The 25,229-nt window shown below is 38.8% G+C and overlaps 1 protein-coding gene across 1 annotated transcript in view; it reads left to right on the top strand.

The window, feature by feature from the left end:
- The window catches only part of MYO3B (myosin IIIB), a 373,253-nt gene that overhangs the window by 103,816 nt on the left and 244,208 nt on the right, over positions 1–25,229 (top strand). The window contains exon 8 of the mRNA XM_045560289.1: positions 1,619–1,684. Coding sequence (XP_045416245.1) covers positions 1,619–1,684 — 66 coding nt within the window. The remainder of the gene's footprint in view (positions 1–1,618; positions 1,685–25,229) is intronic.

The raw sequence follows: 25,229 nt of genomic DNA, 5'->3' as shown, positions 1-25,229 counted from the left end.
TGGGACTCCCCAGATTCGGTAAGTAGTACCTTAATTATGCTCCCATACATCTTTGTGCTTGTGTTCCTATTATATCACTTACCAAATTACATCCTAATCATGTGATAGGATAATACTCTGAAATATCTGACTCAGGATTAGGCTCAGCTGCATATAACAGTGGCTTAAAGAAGATGGAAGTTTATTTCTCTCTCCTATTAAGGAAGACTAGAGGGACGAAGTCTAGAGCTGGTGTGGCAGCTTTGTAGTGTCATCATGAATCCAGTTTCCTATCTATCTACTTTGACATACTCAGTTCATAGCTTTCATTTTCAAGTTTATCTGATGTCTATAATGGCTGCTCAAGCTCCAGCCATCACATCCATGCTCCAGGAAGCAGGAAGGGGGAAGAAGAATGGCATGACTCCTCTTTTTAAAGGAGATTTTCTGGAAATACCATATAACAATTCTCCTTCTATGTCATTGGCTAGAAATCAGTCATGTAACCACATCTAGCTGTAAGGAACTCAGGAAATTGTAGACTTTCTTATGGCAGCTCTGTCCTAAAATAAAAATTATACCATAAGAAGTGAGAAGAGAATGGTTATTGAAAGGCAATTTGCGATCATTATCTGATACATTTTTTACTTCTGATAATTCTTGCTGCTTCCCATTCCTCTGCCTATTGAAGCTGAGCAATCTATGGCTTTATGAAGCATTAAGAAACCAGGTGAAAACAAAGATCACATGTAATGTGTTTAAAATTTATAGTCATAATTCATGTGTGCAGAAATGTTACTTTCTTCATTTACTGAACTTGACTTGCCCACAAGCCCCTATTTCCATTTATGGCTAGGGGGAAAAAGACTCATTTATTAAAGGTAATGTCATCACTTCTGTTTTAAAATTAAATCTCTTTGGGGTAAATATTCAGTTAAATTCGAGACTCTTCTCTTCCCCTTTTTCCTGCCTTCTCCCCAGGAGGTGGTCTGGTTACCTAAGGGTCTTTCTGCTGTTCTCTTATTCTCTTGGACTTCTAATAATTAGGTACAATGTATGTCTATCTCCTTCTCTACCCAGGAACGTCTTGGAATTTGTGACATTGTTTTGACTGTTTTATATTCTCCAGTGCCTATTACTGAAGTGGAGACATGGGAAATAGTTAAAAATGTGACTGATGAATTTATGAGTATACTTAAAATGCATCATATAATTAATTCAAATGGTGCCATAATGATCTGAAAATTCTGTACAATTAAAACTCTATTTCTCTAACCCCCCTAGCACTATGTTTATAGCTTTCTTATGGCACTAATAATCCTCAGCTCTCAGTTATACTGGTTTGTGTGCTTGCCTCACCCCTTGTTAGAGCGTCTGCTTCCTGAAGAATATTCCTGAACTGTGTAGCTTTCACAGGTCCTGAGAAGGGCAGGGACATAGTAGGTATTCAGCCAATGAAAATGAATCACTACAGAAATAGGGGCTGGAACTTTATAATTTATCACTAATGAATGACTCCTACCAGGGAAAAAACAGAATAGATTTTTTTTATTAAAGCATTTATTATATCAATAAAGATAAGTTGATAGTTTGTCTTTAACAAAATTCTTTCTAAAGAAAAAAATTGCTTGTTTTTCAGAAATCCTCCACCAACTTTACTTTACCCAGAAAAATGGTGTGAGGAATTCAACCACTTTATTTCACAGTGAGTATTTCTACCACTGAAAATTGCTTATCTAGCAAGGCCTTGAACAGTGATTGGAGAAATCCAATCTATGGAATTTACTTGGCACTAGAAGTTGTTATGCCTACTAGCACATAGTGACACAGGGTTTGTTCCAGTAAATGACAGAAAGTGCCTCTGCAGGACGTGAAAAATAAGGAGTTCCATTTGACTCTTGGTTATAATCAGTCCTCCTGATCCTATGGCTCACATTTATCTTAGAACTGACTCTGTCCTTAGACAAATATTGCCAACTTGTGTTGTTTCATAAGGGAGAAGACTCAACATCTAAAAACCTAGTGCCCACACTGGGACCAGAGAGAAGACAGAAGGTAACAGCCTCCAGCAGAGGTTTTGCAGCTTGGCAGTTGGGCTTTGCTCTAGGATCTGTAACTGACTCCATAAACAAATTTCAAGGACCCCTATATGTTTTTTTATAATCCTCTCCCTTAAGCAACTACTTGACCTTTTGTTTCCCAGAAATGATGGATTTTCTCCAAGACAAAGGAGTCGAGATTCTGAAGGCCCCAGAGCAAACTTCCTGATGCCAAGATTTACCATGCCCCATAACCTGCTCCCCAATACATGTAGCCCCTTCCTGGTTATGCTACAACCTGTCCCAAGGCATGTGGCCCCTCCTTTAAAAGCCCATAATCTCTGTTAGTTGGAGAGATGAATTTGAGGCAGGTTCACATGTTCTGCTGACAAGACATCTATCATGTTAAAAAATTCCTTTCTTCCTTGGCAATCCTTGTTGCCTCACTAATTAGATCTTTGTGTAGTGAGCAACTGGACCTAGACTGAACCCCCCTTGCAGTTTTGACAACAATTATGGGGGCTCATCTGGGATGGTGTTGCTCATGGTTGGATGGCTGTGGAGCAAGGAGAGATCAAAAGTTTCCCTTAGCAGCTGTCTGGCTGCATTTGCCACAGGATGGCTTTGGACTCTTCCTGCCAGCTTGGCCATTACCGGCCTCCATCACATTGGTGATTGCCTCCTGATTGCCTCTGAAGAAAGGAACTCTGGATTTGGATTTTGACATTTGCATCCAGTTGGGTGAGTGCCATTTAAAGGTACTGCGCAATGGGGGATGCTCCTCTCTATTTGGGGAATTTAGGGAATTCCTGTTTGTTTGGGGTTAGATAAGCCCCCAGCCATTTGTGAGAGTGGGAGCTAACCTGTTTTGATTTAGCACTCCCAGGACTTATTAGTTGAACTACAGTTCATTCATTTAGAACCCTTTAAATTTCTCTTTATATTGAGCATTTATCAGTATTGGTGTGTATTATATAAATGTACAGTCTGTTAAATTCTCTGTTTCTATTATATTTTCTGTCTACTTAGAATTTGCTGTTGATGGTATAACAAGAGTAGTCCAAGGTCTTGGAGGTTAAAAGACACCTCAATTGTTTGTTCCTCTTGTGGCAGGTTCTAAGACCTCTCAGGTCTAAAGTCTAAGAGGTCTAAGAACCTCTTAGAACCTTAGCACCTCCGTCCTAAGGTTTGGGAGATGAAAAGACATCTCTGTCCTAAGGTCTAGGAGATTAAAAGACATCTCTGTCCATGGCAGCAACCTGGCTGAGATGCAGGGGTGCCCACTGTTGGAAAGTGAAAGAGAGGAATGGAAACATAATGTATACAGATTTATATAGAACTTTAGGAGAGCTCATGGCTAGAGTTCTGAGATGAAAGCTATTGAAACTTTGTGTGTGTGCATATATGTTTAGGTGTATTTTATGTATTTACATATATGTTATGTCTACATGATAGCAAAATTGGCTTATAAATTAAGGGAGCTCTCACAAATAAGTAAATAAGCCTGAAGGCTTTTCAAGTTCACATGAATTTAATAATTAATAGTAAATATGCTGGTTTTTAAAAAATTATTGGAAAAATAGAAATGTCTTCAAAATTGTCAGCATACATTTTTGCCTGGGGTTAGTGGTCATTTTCATATTTGAAGGTTAGTTAGGTTGACGCAAGCTATAAAACTGTAAACTCAGCCAAAACAAAACGATCTATGTGTGATTTTTGGTAAGTTGGTATAATGAAAACAGCTAAATCTCCTGAGTTAATGACAAAGTTACCCATGTGTTTAACTTTAAGATTCTTGCTTAGATAAAAAGTAGACATGCCTAAACAAAAATAATTGTTGGTATTAAAATGGAACTCTAAATAAGTGATAGGATAAGAACAGAAACGTATGGTCAAAGGTTTATAAAGATATTTTGGTTTTAGTCTCTTAATTCTAGTAATTGATGCAGGTTCTTCCGTTGACTTTACTGTCTGTGGGAAGGGACACACAAATATGTTTAAATCAAATTGAAGGCTTCCCTTTGGTCTGGTTCACTTTTGATTTGTTCTGAGTACTGGTTGTAAGACAGTCTGTTATATATATATTGTATTGCTATAGCAAAGGCCTCTTGCCTAAAAAAAATTTTTTTAAATCCCTGAACTGTTAATTTTTGTATAATAATTATTTTTAAAATCCAAAGAGAATCTCAAAACAATCTTACTTTTTGGAAGTATTACATCTACTTGAATTTACACTTAAGTAGAAAAATTGTTTGAGACCATTTAGATTGCTTTTAAAATAACTTGATCTTGATCCTCATATAAAAATATTATGACTTTGTGACATTATGTTATGGAAAATTCGGCACTTGTCCCCAAGGCCAAATCAGTGAGAACGAAGAACAAGGACAAGTGGTTTGAGGAGAAGGAAAGAGAATTTATTAATTTGCCAAAAAGAAAGAGAAGTTTATTAATTTGCTGGCAAATGAGGGCAGTGGACTAGCGTCACAAAGACTGCCATCCTCCTTTAAGCAGAAAGACAGGGCTTTTTAAAAGCGGAGGTTTTGTGGTTGGGGCTATTGTTGTTTAACTGTAATTAGTTGAGCTTGTCTCCAGCGATGACTAGCTCCTGACCCTTATCCAGACAATTTTGTCAAGCCATCTCCTGTGGTTTAAGACACCAGAAAACAAACAGCAAGGAACATTTTTCTTTGGCCTCAGGGAAGGAATGCAGGTTTTAATTCCCCCAAAGGGTAGGGGTTTTAGAGAAACAACTTGTGAAATATTTCATTGCCCTTTTACCGACCTTTACCTCTGTTACAATTATTTGAGATGCTAAGGATTGATGTTAAAGGTTTATTCCATCTATAGTTAGGTGATATCATGTCAATAAATTTTAAGATGTTGACATTTTTAAAAAATATAATTACTTAACCTCTTTAAGCAAGATGTGTTCTAAAACTTCTACTGTATTTATAAAACTTAAAGATGTTACATTATTCAGAATAGCAAGTCTTACTAGATTACCTATGTTTATTACCTTGATAGGTTTTTAAAATTTAAAAGCAGTAACTCAGACTATATTTTGTGATTATATCTCAGTATATATTTTAAAATTCTTTTCCTTATCTTTCCCCTAATTTTATTTAAGAAAATATGTTTAGATGTTAAATTTGTCTAGATATTGAAAGACTCTGTTGAGGACACAATCACTTTGGTTGTATATTTAATATTCACAGGCTATAAAAATGGTTAACAGAAAATAACTTGAAATGCTGATGGACATCTAAGTATTCTGCCTCCCAGCTGTACTGCTGCTAAAATTATATGCTTTCTTTACCCTGTTCCTTTAAGGGGCTTTACCCTAAAGCCAGTAGCCTAATTAAGAAACAAGCTAAATTGAAAAGGCTACCTATCAAATTAAATATCTACAGTTAACTCTTTGTAAAAAAATTTTTTAAAATCTCCATATGTAAAGGCATCTCCCCCTCTGTACCTAAACCACTAAAAACTTTTAGGATAAAAAGGACAATGGCTCAAAGTTTACATAACAAACCTCATCTTTGTTTAAGTCTAAGTTCTGTGCCTTGAGATGTAAATTTTCTACCTGGTGTGTCTGCACTAAGTTCAGCATCAATATGTTGACCTCAAAGAATTAAAATATTTTTTTTATGACTGCTTATTTAAAACATTACTGATTTTTTTTACTTTGTTTTCCAGAGTCAAGACAAATATTAAGTAAATAGCAAAGTTTACTTGCTATCTCCAGAATTTAGAAACTATTCCATTGCCAATGCTCTGCTGCTAAACTACAAATATCCTTCCTCTAGGCCCAGGGACTATCATGGAAGAGAGGGGACATGTGAGATTATCAAGGCCAATTTCGAGGAATAGGATTAGTTCAGACCCTATCCAGATGAAGGATGGACACATAGATGCCTAAATAGCTGGCAAAATGAGAGACTTTGTCTTTTTGGGCCACATGGTCAAGACATCCATCCCAATCATAAAGAATTTCCTGTTTTCCATAGACTTAAAAAAAAATTACAGAGAGAATATCAAGATACCTGGTGACAGAGCTTCCTGGATATAGTTATTCTCAGTTATGAAGTTTATGCAAATAGACATGTAATAAAAACTTTATTGGGTACCTTAGGACAAATTCTTAAAGCAACTGCAAAAAAGTATTGCTGTACAATAAGTCTCTAAATTCATTATCTTAAATGGTTAACAATGTTTATGTTTTATATAACAAGTTGTTGTAAGTCTGTAACTAAAGCCAAGATTACAATAGCTCAATGCTTATAGATAAATTAATTTTATAACCTGCTTTTGACATTTGGTTTTTTACTCTTACATTGTAAAAGCTGATAAATGCCTGTCCACCTCCATTCCCATCTGGCCTAGAACATTTAGTTGGCTAGAAGTCTTTTGACTTTAAGTCCCTTGGCCATGAAGTTCCCACTGAGGGACAGGATGGAGCCAGGACAGGTAGCCACACCACCCTGGCAATGATGGTACAAAATAAGTTTAGCCATTAATTCTGCCTCTGGTAAATCTTGGCCAAAAGACAGGAAATGTAACCTAGACACCCCCTGGACCCACCTTCCCACCATATAGACCCCCTCTTGGCCAAGGAGAACAAACAAACCTTACAACTGAGTTCCTAGCCATGAAGGGAAGGGAAGTTAGGCATGCTTACTGGTTTCTTTGATACGTAAGGGCAATAAACCAAATAATGGGGTATATTCATCTCCTTACCACTTTATCTAAAAATTTTGCCTGGTTTTCAGCAATAGATTTAAAAGACACTTTCTTTTATGTTCCTCTTCCCCCTGAATCCCAAGAACTATTTGCTTTTAAATGGGAAGAGTTAAAGTCTAAAGCTAAATGCCAGTACTGCTAGACTGTCCTTCCTCAGGGGTTTAAAAACTTCCCAACAATCTTTGAAAGAATTCTGGCCAGAGATTTGAGGAAAGTAGTTTTAGGCGAGGAAATGATTTTACAATATATAGATGATACCCTCATAGCCTAAAGCTAAATCAAGACAACATGCTATAATTATATTAAGTTACTGACAATGGATATAAAGCATCTCAGAAAAAAGCTGAGATCTCACTTCCCACTGTCAAATACTTGGAATTTGAATTGTCTTTTGGAACTTAGAACCTCCTCCTAGATTGGAGAGAGGGTATAAATTAAATAACAGTCCCTACCACCCACAAACAGTTGCAAAGATTCTTGGATATGGCTGGGTTTTGCTAGATTTAGATTCCTAACTTCAGGCTAATAGCAAAACGCCTCAATAAATCCTTAAACGGGGAGTGGACCTATTTAGTTGGACCAGGGAATGCCACAGGGCTTTCTCAAGTATTAAAAAATTAATGACTGCCCCTGAATTGGGCCCCTCAGACTTATATAAGCCTTTTGATTTGTTCATTCAAGAAAGACAAGAAATTAGATTCCGGGTCTAATCATAAACGACCTGTACCTTATTTGTCTAAGCGTTTAGGTGTGGTAACAAAAGGATGGCCCACTTGTCTGAGAATAGTGGCTGCTACTTATGATATTTTACAGGAAGCTGAGAAGTTTACCCTTAGGCAACTGGTGACTGTTTACACCATATATTATATATTACCTCTGCTAGAACAAAAGGGAGGCTTTTGGTTAATGGCCAGTGGTTAAATGGATAAATATTAGGCTGCTTTGTGAGATAATCCTAATGTAACTAGAAAGGTTATGTCCACTTTAAATCCAGCCACCTTGCTGCCTATGGACTCCTGTTGCCATTTCTATGATTACATTCAGGTTATTGATCAAGTGTGTTCTAGTTTCCCGAATTTGACTGAGCAGCCCCTGTTGGACCCAGATGAGGAGCTCTTTATAGATGCAAACAGCCGTATGAAACAGGACAATACAAAGCTGGGTATAGGTGGTCACTGGCCAACAGATAATTGAGCCACAAGCCCCACTCCCCAGGATATCTGCCCAGAAAAATAAATTAACTAACTAGACTAATTCTAAATATTCCTTAATGCTGGTACATGTTTATAAAACTATTTAGGAAAAATAAGGGTACCTTACCTCTAAAAACAAGAAAATCAAGTATGGACCACAACTTCTTGAGTTATTAAAAGCCATTTTTACTGCCCATGGAGGTAGCCATCATACACTACTGGGGACATCAGAGAACTGTCTGTGGCAGACTTGAAGGCCAAAAGAACAGTGCAACAATTGTCCAACCAATTGACCTTAATCCCCTCCCTCCGATTGGATAGCAAGGGGACCCCTATTTGTGCAATAGTATGCCAGCAAATAATGTTCCCCCAACTTCTGGGGAAATTAATTACATACCGGCTCTCAGAGGGACAGGCAAATAGGAGCAAGTACTGTTGGTGCACCCTCTGGGTGTGTTTTTGTCTGTGGGGTCAGTGGAAAAGAACGCCTTGGGCCTGTGATTGTCTAAACACCTGGTTAATGGGCAATACTTACTTGTTGGGAATGCTTACCACCCACTTTTCGGTCCATAACAGGTCAAAAGATGCTCATTAAACTAGCTCCCTAAAACTGTTTTCATAAAATAACTAAGGAAATTTTAGATAAAAATTCCACCTGTGGGACACTGGTCCAATATTTCCCAAGAGAGATCCCAGAGGGAAATTTCTTTTGAAATACTTTACTACTTTAGTGGAGAGAGGGTGGCAATTCAACAATATATATTAAAAAGTTTCAGTTACAGGCCCAACACTTTTGTTCTTCCTCATACCTCAACCACCTCCATTTCAGCAGAAAATAGCCAGGTAAATCGACGTCCTGATACATAAGAAAAGAATAAACTAAAACAAACGGGGGAATTGTAACTGGCTCCATAAACAAATTTCAATGACCCCTATATTTTTTTATAATCCTCTCCTTAACCAACAACTTGATCTTTTGAGTTTTCTTCCCGGAAATGATGGATTTTCTACAGGACAAAGGAGTTGAGATTCTGAAGGCCCCAGGGCAGACCTCCTGATGCCAAGATTCGCCATCCCCCACAACTTGTCCCCAACACACATAGCCCCTTATTAGTTATACTACAACCAGCCCCAAGGCACATGGTCCCTCCTTTAAAAGCTTATGATCTCCATTAGTCAGAGAGACAGATCTGAGGCAGCTTCTCCCATTCTCTGGACAAGACATCAGATATATTAAAAAATTCCTTTCTTCCTTGGCAATCCTCATTGTCTCAATAATTAGATCTTTGTGTGACAAGCGGTCAGACCTAGAACAAAACCCCTTTGCAGTCTTAAAAACAAATCTGTGGTGTGGGAACAGAGCTTCAGTTTCCAAGATGATTGAGGGGAAATGTAGGATCTCCGGCCTGGGGCACCAAGATAAGGTGTCCAAGCCAAGGCTCAAGGTATAGAGAACAAGATGAAAACACAGCTGATAGTGTGGCATACCTGGTGAGAGCTATGCCACCAGGTAAGATGTAAAAATACTAAGACAGGAGCAGAACCAACAGCAAAACCAATAGGGTGGCTCAGTGCTGGGATCATGGGCTTTGGCCTGGGCCCTAGCAGAGTACTACACTGGTCTCAAATCTAGGGAAGATGCTTAGTCTGTTGGAGGGGGCTACAAGGCCCCAAGCCAGGGACCTGGTGAATTGTGGGGGCAGAAATCTAGAGCAGGCATTACAAACCATACCCAGGCACAGGAGCTGGGAAGAGGCGTCCCCAACATCTAGTACATCAAAGAAAGTGTTCAGCAGTCAGGGGAGGAGTGCTGGTAATCCTCAAGAATTGACCAAAATAGCTGATAATCAGGAAGCAGGGAAGGGTCAACACAAATTTTTCTAATTTATTGCTCTGTGCAGACCTAGCTTCCACAAAGAAGCCAGGCAATGAAGCAACTGAGTCTCTTGCTTATCTTCTTTAATTAGTCATAATACAGATCAACAATCCCTTATCCACAATTCCAAAATCCAAAGATCTCTGAAATATAAAAATTCTTTTATAGTTGAGTCATGTAGCAGCAAGACTTGACCTTACATGAACTGATTTGGTGGTAACACATGACTTGAACTGATGTGAAACTATTTATAGTTGTTATTTATCTTACTTAATGTGAATATTCATGTGTTTTGCTGCAGATATATTACTGTTTGATTAGTGTACTTCACCAGATCCTGTTGGGGATATTACATAATATACAGTAAATGCACCAATTTACCTTTCTAAAATTTGATAAAATTCTGAACTCCAAAATATATTTGGCCCCAATGCATTTGTATAAAAAGCTGTGAACCTGTATTTCATTTTCATTTCAAATCCAGTATAGTTCAGGGTCTTTGAAATTATTTTCTTGTCCAGTCCCTCCCGGACTAGTGCCATATTCCTCAGGAAAGGGAAGTGGAAAAGAACTCAAAGAACTCTACTAAGAAAGGATGTGTTGGAATGTGACCATGAAATTGAAGGCCAGGGGGTGGAGGTATCTCCTTGACCCTTCAAGTCCACTTTGACATTTTTGCCCTGATTGCAGAATGCACCAGGAGCAGCTGTAAGTCAAAGGTGATAGTTTCAGGCCATGCTGAGAGGAAAAACAGATACTTGCAGGAGGGATGATGCTCACATAAGAGAAGAGAAAGCCACTTCCTGAGGTTTGAGACCCAAAGGAGGAGGTAGAGGGAATTGGAGAGCTGAAGATACCCTGGTAACTAGGCACTACATTTCAGACTGCCCAAGGAAAGAAATCTGGGAACTAAGGTTCCAGTGATTTTTCTGGCAAAGACTGTATTCAAAGATTTTACCTTTTCATTTCATTGCTACACACAGATACCCTTGATTGACCTTGTCTAAGCTGTTGGCCTAGAAAAAGCCATTATATATTCACTAATACACATTCCCATGCCAAGCTCTCCTGATGCCACTAAAATGTGATTTGACTCACAATAGTCTGGCTTATGTATACTTTTTTAAGAATATGTTTGTGTTCTTAAACCAATCACAGTATTGCTTGGCTGGATTTGAGAATGAAAGTATATAATTGATGACAGAGTTTGGACTTCTAGGGTTACACATGAAAAGAGCTCAGGAAATTTTACCCCAAAATATGACTCTGTTTTATAAAGAATATCTTTAATTAAAGGCCATTGAAGATCAAAAAGCATTGGAGGAGGCTTTCCCTCTATCTGCATAAACCAGACCAACCAATCAAAGATCAAAGGGGAATTAACTTCCCTTCCTCTCCCTGTTATCTCAATATATTGCAGGAAAGAAGATCAGGGATGCAACCAGACCTGACCCAAATAATTTAAATATAATACCTGTCTCTCAGGTTAATTTAATTTGCAAAGAGAATCATTTACAAGTCAATCTGTTTCCCCCATCCATTTGTCCTCCCTAGGATCATTTGTTGCCCCTAAACCAAATTACCTGTACTCCTTGTCTGCCCCTCCTCTCCAAAAGGACAGATATAAAAATATCTGAAGTTCATTGGGATATTGAGTAATCACTCTGTGATTCTCCCCATGCACATGGTAAATAAACCTTTCCCTTATTAATTGGCCTTAATTGTGAGTTGATCTTTCAGCAAACTTTCAGGGTGAAGGGGCAGTTTCCCCTCACCCCTAAAACACACTACAGTTTACACTTGAACAATGCAGGGGTTAAGGGCATCAACTCCCTGCACAGTTGCAGAATCACTTATAACTTTTAATACCCCAAAAACATAACTACTGTTAGCCTAGTGTTGCCTGGAAGCCTTACTGATAACATAAACAGTCTTTTAACACGTATTTTTACCAAAAGTTTGGCACTTGTTTCTGAGGCTGCATCAGAAGCATGAGAACAAGTAATCTGGGGAAAAGGAAAGAGAAGTTTATTAAATTACTGGCAAATGAGGAGGATGGCAGACTGTGTTCTTAAAATACCATAGTCCTGTCTATAAGCAAAATACAGAGCTTTTAAAGGGTATTTTCAGCTTCAGGCTATTGCTGTTTAACTGTAGCATCTGAGGTGAAGATAATCTCATGACCTCTGCCCAGACAATTCCGTTGAGCCATCTTCTGTGGTACAAAGAACAAAGGACACGCCCCTGCCCCTCTGATTTCTGGCCTCAGGCAGGGATGCAGATTTTACTTCCCAAAAAGAGTTGGGGGGGTGGTTTCAAAGAGACAATTTATAAAACATTTTGCCCTTTTTCAGGCCATTCCCTCTGTTACAATATCTTATATGTTATATGTATTAACACTACATTCTTATAATAAAGTAAACTAGAGAAAAGGAAATGTTATTAAGAAAAACATAAGGAAGAAAGAATATATTTATCATTCATAGGTGGAAGTGGATCATCATAAAGGTCCTTATCTTCGTCTCCATGTTGAGTAGGCCGAGGAGGAGGAAAAGAAGGGGTGGCAGAAGCAAAAGAAAGTCCACACATGAGTGGACCTACACAGTTCAAACCCATGTTGTTCAAGGGTCCACTGTATAGAAATTCCTTCCTATCATTGATATTTCCTTATGGCAAATCCTATTATATACCAGTGCAAATCTGCTATGTTTTCCCCAACTCTGAGAATTCCAGATGCATTTTCAGTTGCTTTAGACTTGGAAAGGTTTTCAATACTAAAATGGAGGGCTAAACACCAAAAACAATACTTTTGAGTATGCATATTATCAGAGCAAAGCAAAAAGCATCTTGTTGAAATTGTAGGGGAGGGAGAGACTGGAAAGTTTCTAATGAACCAAGGAAGGTAAATAGAAATTAAGTGATTATGTGCTTTATTATTAATTTTAGATATGGAAATATGTCATTAATCATCTCTTTGTTTAATGAGTTGTCTTTATTGGTTTTTATTAATGAAAAAATTATATATTATAGGTGTTCATAGATTCTTGACCTTAGCCCCCAATCCTGTTTTCCCCATGACATCTTAGATTCTTCAACCATGAATTCTACTTCTGCAATAGTTTTAGGAATATTTTTCAAGATTAGAGATTGATTATTATATTTTACATCTTGAAATAGAAACCTGCCCAGTATTCCCAAATAATATCCTTTGGTTCTGTATGTGAGACTGCCTACCCTAGTCTGCCATTACTTAGCCTACCAAATACAGTTTGACCAAACACTATTTCATTATTTATTCAAATCTTTAATTAAATATAAACAATGATACTCACTGGTTTTGAAATGTCAATTTAAATAGAGAGCCTTAGTTTGTTTTTATACTTATCTTGCTTGTATTAGAGGGAAGGGAAAGAAGGATGGAGGATTAATACCTTCAGATCATAAGCTTTTCATTATTGGAAGGACTGAGGTGAAGAAGATGATTATCTGGTAATTTTAGGAAAAGTGTTTCTAACCTGAATTATTCAGATAATTGTTTCAATTCCCTTTGCAGATCAAGACACAATGTATTGTATTAAAGTAAATGAAACTGTTTCTCTCTAAAGAATAGGTAGAACTAGAAATTCCTTAACGGCTTTAAAACCTTTAATACCCTGTCCTCATGTGGCTGCTGAACCATAGCAGAGTTAGTTCAGTACTTTAAGTCTTTCTTAGTCCATGCTGGTCCCTATTCACCAAAAGACCTGTATGACGTCTCATTGGCTTCTCCAGGGGTCTGAACAATTTGATCTGGCTGCAATCTAGTGATCACAGCTGTGTAGACAGGGTACAGATGTGTGTATGCACGTGCACATACATGTGCAGAGGGCCAAGGAGAAAACCATGAGCACTGGGATGTGGATTAGTGTTTGTCAGGTTTTTTCCCAGCTTCTTTAATTTGGAGACAGTAGGAGAGATTTTTAAAAAGATCTAAAATCTAAAATCCTATTAGTAAACCTGTTTTGGGGTTTAAAAAAACTCATAAGCCTGTTTGCTTCTGAACCTTTGGTCGTTAGTGATAATTGACTCATTTATATGTGTTAGTTATGCATTTGTCAAAGCATGACTCCTGACAGCTTAGTTATGATAAATTAAACACGATGCTCACATAAATTCTTCACTGCTTTTTATCCATATGCTAGGACCCTGCCTGATGTTTTCTTGTCACCTCTATAATGTGTGGTTGGCTTTGTAGTGATTTCATTATCAGCCTTTTCCCGTATGACTAAAGCTATTTGCATAACAAGTTTATCTGGTTCAAGTACCAGCCAGGCTTCTGCTTTGTTGGGAGGCTCAATTCAGAAGTAGCCTTTTGATAAGATAAAAATAATTTTCATTTTGCCAACTTCACTTCACTTTGGTCCTAATGGATGTCACCTTTTTTTTGTACATTGAAACTAATTTCAGGTCTTTGGAAGAAACTACAAAAATACTTTCCCAACAATTGGGCAAAAGGTATTTGTGAGCTATACTTTTTCATTTTGCTTCTAAAACTTTGGGGCTTTTATTAGGAATTAGATTTAGACTTCAGCATGAATGGCTCTTGAGCTGATTAGTGAAACAATAAAGATGGATTTCCTTTGGTCAATGGCCAGTCCACCAAGGACATTACAGCTGCTGAGCTTTGGATGTAATGGTGACTTAAACTATGTGGTTCACTCACACATAAACTGTGCTTTCTTTTTTTTTTTTTAATTTATTTTTTCAACCCCCACTCTCCCCCCGCCTGCAAACTGTGCTTTCTTCAGGTGGCTGACTTGGACAGTATAGGGGAGAAAAAGTAATATCTTTTCTTCACCCATTGCAAGGTTTATGGGCTGATACTCGTATAATAAAAGACCGATTAACAAGAGAAAAAGCACAACAAAGTTTTTTAATATAAGTTTTATGTAGGCCAGGCGCAGTGGCTCACGCCTGTAATCCTAGCACTCTGGGAGGCTGAGGCAGGTGGATCGCTCGAGGTCAGGAGTTCGAGACCAGCCTGAGGGAGACCCTGTCTCTACTAAAAATAGAAATAAAAATTATCTGGCCAACTAAAAATATATATGGAAAAAATTAGCCGGGCATGGTAGCGCATGCCTGTAGTCCCAGCTACTCGGGAGGCTGAGGCAGTAGGATCGCTTAAGCCCAGGAGTTTGAGGTTGCCGTGAGCTAGGCTGACGCCATGGCGCTGACTCCAACCTGGGCAACAGAGCGAGACTCTGTCTCAAAAAAAAAAAAAAAAAAAGTTTTATGTGACATGGGAGCCTTCAGAAATGAAGGTCCAAAGACTTATGAAAAATTATTTTTATGCTTAGGTTTGACAAAGAATGGACAGTTGTGCAGAAGTATGATGGGACAAAAAAGGGAGTATGATCTAATGGTAACAAACTGGGAAAAACTTAGCAAGGCCTCAGATGCTTCTCAGCCTCTCTGTGTAACGTTCTTTCCCTCTGGGTATGGGACAGGACACCTGTCACAAGAAAGTTTTCAAGAGAGATGGGGTGGGAGAAAGTCAGAGAGGCCTTTCTGCTTCTGTGGTTTTCTTAATGTCCATCAGCTTTAAATACTCAGTGTGCCGAGGGGCCATATTTTGGTGTAGCATTTCCTGCACCCCATCAAGGGCTAGTGTGCTGGCGTTGTCTATTTCTCAGAGTGAGCATCATGGCTGAGCCCTGCCATTTAGTTATGAAATGTTTGAGGTGGCCTTTCCTGTCTCTCCAAATGACATTCAAATGGGTATAAGCAGTTGCACTGAATGTTAACCAGATGAGAACACTCTGAGCCATAAAATGACTAAAAGTAGTGGGCATTTGCATATGTTTATTTCTAAAAAATTAGAACTCAGATCTGGAACATTTGCTTTCACTGTAGGCCTGAATGTTGATAAAGCTAACCATTTTGGGGTGGTTGTTTCCTTGACATTGATTGTATTTCCCTCAAGGCAACGATTCTCAGCTCTTTGCCTCTCTCCATTTTGTGTTTCAAGGCTGCTTAATTCCACATGGCTTTATAATGTCAATTAACAACACACTTGCAATGATAAATATCCTAACTCAGTGATTAAGTTCCACAAATATTCTTGGCTTTTAAGTCTTGTTGGATTCTCAGGAGGCCGTGCAAAGGGTTAATACTTCCTGGCGTAGAAGGATACAATAACCTTTATTTACGTTACTTCACAAATTGGTAATTTTAATTAAAATGAGCAGTGGTATCTCCAGTGACAGACTCTCTCCATTTTAGATTTATTTAGCCAATGATTAGCTATTATGGCTTCTTGAATTAATTAGCATCTCTTGAGCTACAGGGAATTAGTGAATTAATAAAAACTCATGGAGAAGCTGAAAATAAAAAAAAATTAAGTTAAAACCTCCCCAATTCTCCTCTCCCTTCTTAACATATATTGATCAATATACTTATAAATGCAGCCTAACTCCTTTCTCATTTTGAAAAATTGGGATTTTTGTTTTCCCTTCATAAGAAGAACAAATAAAGCTATGAGTTTCAAGGTTATACCTCCCTGAAGAGTGTCTGATTTAGATTACCTAATAGATCATCTAAAGACACCAAGGACCTGATTTGATTTCACTTATACCCTACTTATAAACTCAGCCAATAAAATATGATTTTCTCATGGTGTAAACCAAGAAGTGGCTCAGTGTGACCTGAAATTTGAAACAGGGTGCAGTATCCACATATACCCAGAATATACTATATTGTCTTCCTAGGACAATGGCAGTGCAAGAGAAATGAGGCTGTTAGCCTCATTCAAGATAAGAAAAAGGCATAGTAAAGTGGGTAATCCAGACTGTAGTCAGCATATTCTGTTTATTTCCTGACAGATGCTGGGTTTAGATCTTGTGAGAAACCAGATCTGTGGCATATGTCATAAATTTTACATTAGTGCTCATGGCACATCATGTTAACTGACTTCTGTGGCTGTGCTGTGGATTTGTTTAAATGATATGTATCTTTTTCTCCATATTGGCTTTTCTTTCTGCTTTTAAAAAAATATATACTTTTTTTTAATAATGTAAATCAGAAAGAGTCTGCAACTGAAATAAATGGAAGTGATAGTAAGCTCTGCATTGTCTGTGTGTGCATGTGTGCAGGGATGGCGGCTCACATGTTTTCCCCGCCCCGAAATGCCACCTGGATCATCATCAGGTAGAGGCAGCTGTGGAAGAGCAGTGCTATGGGTGTGTGTCACTTACTGGCTGTGCAATCTTGGGAAAGATATTTAACTTCGCTGACTCTCCGTCTTCATTTGTCAAATTGGGTCTGAGAATAGGATCACTATGAGGATTAAATTATAAAATGTACGTGTAGAACTTGGCAAATATAATAATAGTGATAACTAACACATGCAACTGTTACACTAGGCATTGTTCTCTACATGTCATATGATTCACTTACTCCTCATAAGCCTATGAGGTAGTTCTAATATTATCCTCATTTTACAAAAATTGAGGTAGAAAGAGGGCAAGAGTCCCCAAGACCACGGTTTGTAAATGGTGGAGCTGGGATTTGAACGTGAGAGTACTTACTTCAGAGTTCATACTTAACCAGCAGTAATGATTATTTTTATTACCCTTTGCATTTGGTCCATGCCATTATTCTGAAACTGCTTTCTGAAGGTGGAAAGGACTTTCTCATCCTTGACACCTCTGCACTATTTTAATCTATTGTCCACTTTTTATTTAGACTTCACTGACTTCCACAGTCCAGGGCTCGCACGTGCACACACATACACACACACACAAATACACACACATTCTCTCCCACTCCCTTCTCAACAGCAGCAGGATCACTTCCTCAATAGGAGTCAAGACAGAGCAATGCCTGGGGTGCAGATTCACCTTTACTTCTTTGCTCTGCAAGCAATTCTACCTCCCCTACCGCCCAGGGCACACCTTTTCGAAGCTGAGCACTTCTCTCCCTGCTGTTAGCCAGACACACAGGCTTCTCCATGGCAAAGGAACAGTGGAAAGAAAAATATTAATAGATGCTAGGACCCTGGGAGGCAGAACCCACAGTGCTTGGCAATTAAATATGGGAGGAGACAGGAACTATAGAGAGGGAAGAGTTTCCCAGTGTTTTCAGCATGGGAAAGGGGCTTTTTAGAAAATATTTAAATGTCAGCGACATTAAGAGTACAAGATCTGAAGTCAGATTGTATTCTAGCACTGCCACTTAGATTTTTGGCCTTGAACAAGTCACTTAACTTTTCTGAACCCCAGTTTCCTCATCTGCAAAATGAGAATAATAATAACTCTGTAATAATAAACACTTGGGATTAAGATCATGTCTGTATGTGATAGAAAACTCCAAAAAGCTGTGGCTTTAAAAAGGTAGACTTTTATTCTTCTCTCACATAAAGCTGGGAGTTAGGCCACACATGTACTGCTGGTGTCGCAGGGCCACATGGCAGCCAAGTAGGCTCATGCCTGCATGCAGCCCCACTAAAGTATGATTTCCATTTCCAAAGGCACCTCGTGGGCCAGGATGGCTGCTGGAGCTCCAACATTTACATGCTTATTTCAGTTAGAGGGAAAGAGAGAAAAAATGCAAGTCTCCTTACTTTAAAACTCTCTGGCAGTTTCACACAGCATATCATTAGCTACAACTACATCACATGGTCATAGCTAGCTGTGAAGGAAGCTAAAATATGTAATCTTTGAAGTGAGCAGCAATGGGCCCCGGTCACTGCCAGGGCTCTATCCCTAAGTAAAGTGGAGGGTGTATAGGCAGATAGTAGACTGCGTCATGCTACTTAAGGTTGCAGGAATTGAGTTACAGAGTGAGAGCTCAATAAATGTTAATGAATATTATATCATTGCATGAATATTATCAAATGATAATGGTGAATACTATAACTCACAATAGTGTGCCCTCCAAAGAAATGTGAGAGTCAGGAAGAAGAGCCTGTAGGTCCCACTGGGTGATGAGTCAAAACGAAGAGGATCTTGAGGAGTGGCAGTCATGATCCCCACCAAGGCTGATCTGTGGCCTGGGAGAGATGGGGAAAGTAAGGACAAGGTGGGAGCAGAGGAATGGCCATGCTGACATCCCTCCTGGGTCTTTTTCTAAAACTGGTGATGTCCTCCTGGTTCAGTGCAAACCCCTGCTTCCAGCCTGCTCTTCCATTCCATGGATGCTGTAGTTTCCAAGGCTGCTTCCACAGGCTCTGGTGCAGAAGAAAATCTGGCTCTGGATCAGTTAGAATTTTAATTAAACATGGAAATGCAGGCTCATGTCACCAGTACTACATTCTTCCAGCCCACTGATGATTACTGGCAGGGATAAAAATAACAGACATAACCCTTTGGCAATAATGAAGAAAAGGCTATGTGATTTTTTTTTAACGAATTCAAAATTTATAATAGCATTTTTAAATACAATATGAATAAGTTGTCATAGATTCTCTTGGTCTTCCATGTGCTTTTGGGTATGTGTGCAGCTTCCATTGATTTCTTAGTATTTTAATTCAGAACTTCCTAAGGTCATTAAATGCAAGATATTTAGCTATTATACTAGGTTAATGAGTGGGGGAAAGAAATCTCATAATTGATTTTGGTATGAAGAGCTATTGGATGTTTTTCTGAAAGAAGAATTTTATTTAAAAGGCTATATTTTAGCAAATAAAGGGATTCTTTTCTTTAAGAGAGGCCCAAAGATTGAACCCTCAGTCTCAAGCTATGCTCCATACACAGATACAGAAAGCTTGGCCTAGATCCCTCGTGTTATGGGTTGAATTGTGCCCCTCAAAATTCATGTTGAAGTTCTAATCCTCAGTATCTCAGAATATGATCTCTTTTGGAAATGGGGCCATTGAAGATGTAATTAATTAAGAAGAGGTCATATTGGAATAGAGTGGGCCTGTAATCCACTATAACTAGTATCTTTATTAAAAGGGATAGTTTGGACACAGACACACAGAGAGGACATCATCTGAAGACTGGAGTGATGCTGTTTCAAGCCAAGGAACTACCAGAAGCTAGGAGAGAGGCCTGGAACAGATCCTTCCTTAGCACTTTGAGAGGGAGCATAGTGCTGCCAACATCTTGATCTTGAACTTTTAGCCCCCGGACTGTGAGACAGTAAATGTCTATTTTTTTATGTAACTCAATTTCTGATACTTTATTATGGTAGCCCTAGGAAATTAATACACTGCATGAATGGGTAGTTACAGTACCTTAAGTCATTTGATCTTCCAAGCCTTTGTTTCTCAAGCTATGGGATAGCAATATTCACCCATCTGCCAGTGAGGATCAAGTGTACCCTTGAATACCATAGTGCATCATTAGAATGCTAAGTATTAATATTACACTATAAAGCCATGGTGTATTTTCTTTCCTTCCTTCCTCTTTTCCTCTCTCTTCTCTCCTTTTCTTCCTTCCTTCCCCCCCCCCCTTCTTTTCTTTTCTTTGTTCAAATACATATCAAATGTTAAGAGTTTATGTTAAATTCCTTCTCCTAAACCTACTGCACAATAGTAAAAGTGAGGAATTTCTGTATTGATTTTCTGGCCTTTACAAAGGACTTAAGGAACTAAATATATGCTCTGCATTAAGATGTCTTTCTTGGTCGCGTGTACCTCTCCAAGAGGAACAAATTGTCATAGAAAGAGATGGCAAATTTGTGTCATCTTGCATCCCAACACTGACCAACTAATCACCTCCTAGCATGTTGTGTTGAGAAGGATTTTGAGGCTGTATCTAGGATAGAGCATCATGATCACTTAGTGATATTTGCTATGGGCCTGAACTGGAGTAGTTGTAGCTCATACCTTTGTGGACCTAGAGTTTACATTTCTTTTTAATTTCAACTAAGTTCTCTATTATGTGAAAGTCTTTGTTCATGGCAAAACTTAGCCAAAAACAGCAAATTAGCTTACATTAAACTATTAATAAAGTAAGTATAGCCTAAAAATATCTGAGAGCTAAAATAAAATTAGTTGAATAAATTTGGAGCTGTCTGTGTGAGGAGTATAGGTAATAATATTAACAGTAAGATTTATTTAAAGCTTACTGTCAGATGTTGTGCATGTGACATGGTGAAACATACTTAACTTTCATGATTTCAGTGAATTGTCAGTGCTACCATATAAGGCAGGTTACTACTCAAATGGGACACTGAGCCTCTTAGAAGTTAGGTGATGGGCTTTAGGCCTTACAGCTAGAAATTGGCAGAGCTGGAATTTAAACCCAGGTCTGTGTCATATTCCAATATATGTTCTTATGCTCATGATGCTGGAGTGTGAGTGTGTGTGTCTGTGTGTATGTGTATTGAAGTGAAATTCAAAAAATGTTACCAAACCAAACTGGGGTCCACTCACCTGGCACAGTAAAGCCAGGCACTGAAGCCGAGAGTTGTAGCAGGAGAAAGAGGCTTTACTGTAGGGTACCGTGCAAGGAGTACTGGCAGCTAATGCTTAAGAACCAGCCTCACCAATGGCTTTCAAGCCATGGTTTTCAAAGGCAGGGATACATTTTAGGCAGGCAAAATTGTAAATCCAATACATGGAGGTTATACATTGGCCTGGCCCAAAAGCCAGGATATCCTGAAGTGGGGGTGGGAGGGATTTGGGGGGGTAATAGGTAGATTTAGAGATTCTTGGATTAAACAGAAGGAATGTTAAGATGAGTGTGAGTGGGCCCCCTCAGGGAGAAATTTAGACCAAAGAATGGTAGTCAGAGTTGACTCCATCAGTTCCCCATTATCTGCCTTTTCCATCAAGAAAAACAATTCGAGAATCTATGTTAAGGTACCATCTTTTAGTTTCCATAGGGAACTAAAATACCTCATGACTCTGGCTTGCCTGGAGGGCCATTGTTCTCATCAGGTTGCACATTTATTTTTCAAGGCTAGTCAGGTACCCAGAAATCCCCCTGAAGGGACTCAAGATTTTCCTATATTTCCATGCTTATGGGGCCCAGCAGGCCCCTAAGAGGTTTCCCTCCTCCATCTCAATAATATTAATATATTAACCATTTTAAAGTGAAGAGTTCAGTGGCATTTAGTATATTCACAATGTTGTGCAACCACCTTTTTGATCTAGTTCCAAAATGTTTTCATCACCCGATAAGGAAACCTTATACCTATTCAGCAGTTACTCCTCATTTCCTTTTCTCCTGTAGCCCCTGACAACCAGAAATCTGCTTTCTGTCTCTATGGATTTTGGATATTTAGTATAAAAGAAATCATACACCAAGTGATTTTTATGTTTGGCTCCTTTCTCATCCATGTTTTTTTTTCTTTCTTTTTTTTTTTTTTTACCGGGAGCCACACCCAAGAAACCTTGAGCAAGTGGACTTCCATCCATGTTGTAATATATATCAATACTTCATTCCTTTTTATGGCTGAATAATATTGTGTATGTGCTTTTGAGGCAGAATGTCAGCGATCACCCCATGCTGTCTCTTCCACCTGGAGATATGAAGAGAATCCAAGTCTGGCTACTCAGATACCTCCCCCGTTCCCCCTGTCATTCCCCACATGGTGCCATGGGTGACAAGACAGCTAAAATAACAGGTGTTCTCCCTCTCCCCCTATGCCCACAAAGTAAGGAGTGTTTGGACATGGTCAAATCATTCAGAGGCTTTAGAAGTAGAAGCCCTGGCTATAGCCTAGTATATGTGATTTCCCTAATTCACTCCCAATTTGGGGTGGTAGTTTTGTTATCTGGCTTCTTCTGGGTGCCCAGAACATCCCATTTTATAAGTCTCTGGTGATTTTGGGTGGTGATTTGGATCTCTGCTCCAACTAGAGTGACAGCTTCCACAATACTCTCTCTGGCTCTACAGCTGCAGTCATTGCAAACCATCCTGCATACAACAGTCAGCATGATCTTTCTTAATCCCCAACTGGATCAAATCAGGCCATACTCATAATCATTCTGTGGCTCTCCAGTGCTTATAGGATACACTAAAACTCTTTAATATATAAGGTTATAAGGGATCTGGCCTCTGTCTATGCAATATTGTTCTCTCCTCCATACTCCCTGCATATTCTAGCAAAATTGAACAAAAGGTACTTCCCTGACTGCAAGGAAGACGTGGAGGCCCCTCCCCTCATGCTTTTATGTCAGCCTGGTGCCTTTTACAGAACTTCATAATAAGAGGGGAGAGGGGTGCAGGCAAAACATCCTGAAATTATTTTTTTGTTTGTCTGTGTCCCCAAATTGTGAGTTCCTTGAGAGCGGAGAGTATATCTTGGGTGTTAGAACTCATGATCTTTGGATAGTATCTCCTAACCATAAATATAATACTAAGGAAGAAAATGAGGGATGGAAAAAGTGATCAGATACACCCCTCTCCCCAATATATATACACTTTCTCAGAGCAAAAACAAAATTTTAACTGTAAGAAACTGATAGCATTGTTAAAAATGAATGATGATAGTTACATGGTTAGCTGTGGATTCTTTTTTAGTTGCTTTGAAAATATGAAATGATGTCAAAGCAAATGTTCTCTGGCAATCTCAGTGGTTATTCCTCTCTAAAACTCTCTGCCCGTCCCTCTTCATCTCCTCCACTTCCCTTATTTCCCACCACCACCTCCGCTATCCCCTGGTTTAGAATTCCATGGAAGGGTTGAAGGGGAGCCTCTTCTGAACTGGAGATTAAAAGGAACAGCTATGTTCTCATGGCCCATGGTGTTTCAGGACTGTGGTCAGTGACATGACATTCTACAGAGATGGTGATTTCCTAATTTAAACATTACCATACCAAGGCTGCCTTAGGGGAATATGTAGGAGTGGTGGATGAAAATCAAGGTGTGGAGAAGTTCAAGTCCTGTGACCTCAACTTTGCTTCCTTACTATAAAATAAAATAAGGTTAAAATCAAAGTGTTGGGAGGAAAAAAAATTAGGGACACCTCTCCCAGATATTAATCTTAGATATGCATTAATAGCTTGATACAGTCTCCACCAATAGATGTTACTAAACAAAAATAATTTGGGATGGAAGTAAGCAGAAGAAATTATTGGATAAATTCGAATTTGAAGGATTTTTGCCTATAGATGTTTCCATGGAAGAGATTTTCTGTCAGGGTGACTCTTTAAGTTTATACTTTCCCCAACACATAACATTGATAGGCCACATATAAAAAGAAAAGGCCAAAAATATATTGTTAAGGCAGGGAAGAGGGGGAAGGGAAGGGAAGGGGGGAGGGAGGAAGGAAGGTGTGTGTGCTGGTGTCAGGAGCAGTGGTGGCTGGAAGTTTGCTGTTGTATAAAAGGACTAAGAGGGCTCCAAGCAAGACAGGATCCAGAGTTGGACTCCTGCTTCAATCCGGTGTCTGCGGTGGCTTTTCTAGGCTGATAAAAAGAGGCGTGGGAAAAGAATGGAATAGAGGGATTATGTGATTCTGTGCTGTAGCTATAGCAATTTCTTCCATGTTGTTCTCCATCACCTGGGATGATACTGACCATCACAGTCACGACTGTGACTTTTAGCCACCTTCTGGCTGAGGGTGGGAGAGGATATATAAGCTACTAGGCCTCCTGCTGCCACAGTGAGAGGCTCTTCCATATACCCAATTAAACCATGAGACAAGAGCACAAAATGCCATTCTAAAAATTGGCTGTGGGCTAGAGGCCCAGAAAGCCAAGCAGACATAACCATGAAATTATTAGAGTAGGAGAGTGGGGACAGAGGAAGTGAGAGGGAGAGGAAAAACAAAATCCTGTTCCTCCTCAAAGTGAGCCTGCCAACTGAAATTTCAAAACACATGAATAGATCTAAGGCTAAGAAAGGCAACTCACTAAAACAGGAAGTGAAGCATAAACTCATTTGAAATAAAATTAATTTCATGGAACACTCTGAAGGAGTAAAATAAGTAACTATTAACTGTAAGGAGGAAAACAATTTTGGATAAAATGTGTAAAAACTATAAATAATCATAAAATTGGGGCGGGGCAGTGTTCAATGTGTGGTTTAGGCATGCATAGGTTTTTGTACTTGGGATAGAATGACTGAAAAATTTATAATTAAGTAAATATGTTAAACTAATTTATAGTTAAGCAAATATGTAAAACTATAGAAAAACAATATCTAGTTTCTAAACCAGTAGAAGAAAAAAAGGTCTATAGAAAATTTTATCAATCCAACAGAAGGCAGGAAATGAGGGAAAAAAGCATTAGAGGAAAAGAGTGGCAAAAAGAGATTTCTATCCATATGACAGTGCTTTTTGAATTATCAGTTTTTATCAGTCAGTTTTTCCCAAAATTTCTAGTACATAAGCAGTGGTATGCTGGTTAAATGTTTTTTTTTTTTTTTTTTTTGAGACAGAGTGTCACTTTGTTGCCTGGGCTAGAGTGAGTGCCGTGGCATCAGTCTAGCTCACAGCAACCTCAGACTCCTGGGCTTAAGCGATCCT

The sequence above is a fragment of the Lemur catta genome, chromosome 8 (assembly GCF_020740605.2).
Source record: "Lemur catta isolate mLemCat1 chromosome 8, mLemCat1.pri, whole genome shotgun sequence".
Classification (NCBI taxonomy): domain Eukaryota; kingdom Metazoa; phylum Chordata; class Mammalia; order Primates; family Lemuridae; genus Lemur; species Lemur catta.
Note: the sequence above shows the minus strand (reverse complement) of the source record. Positions and strands in the feature narration are given on the sequence as shown.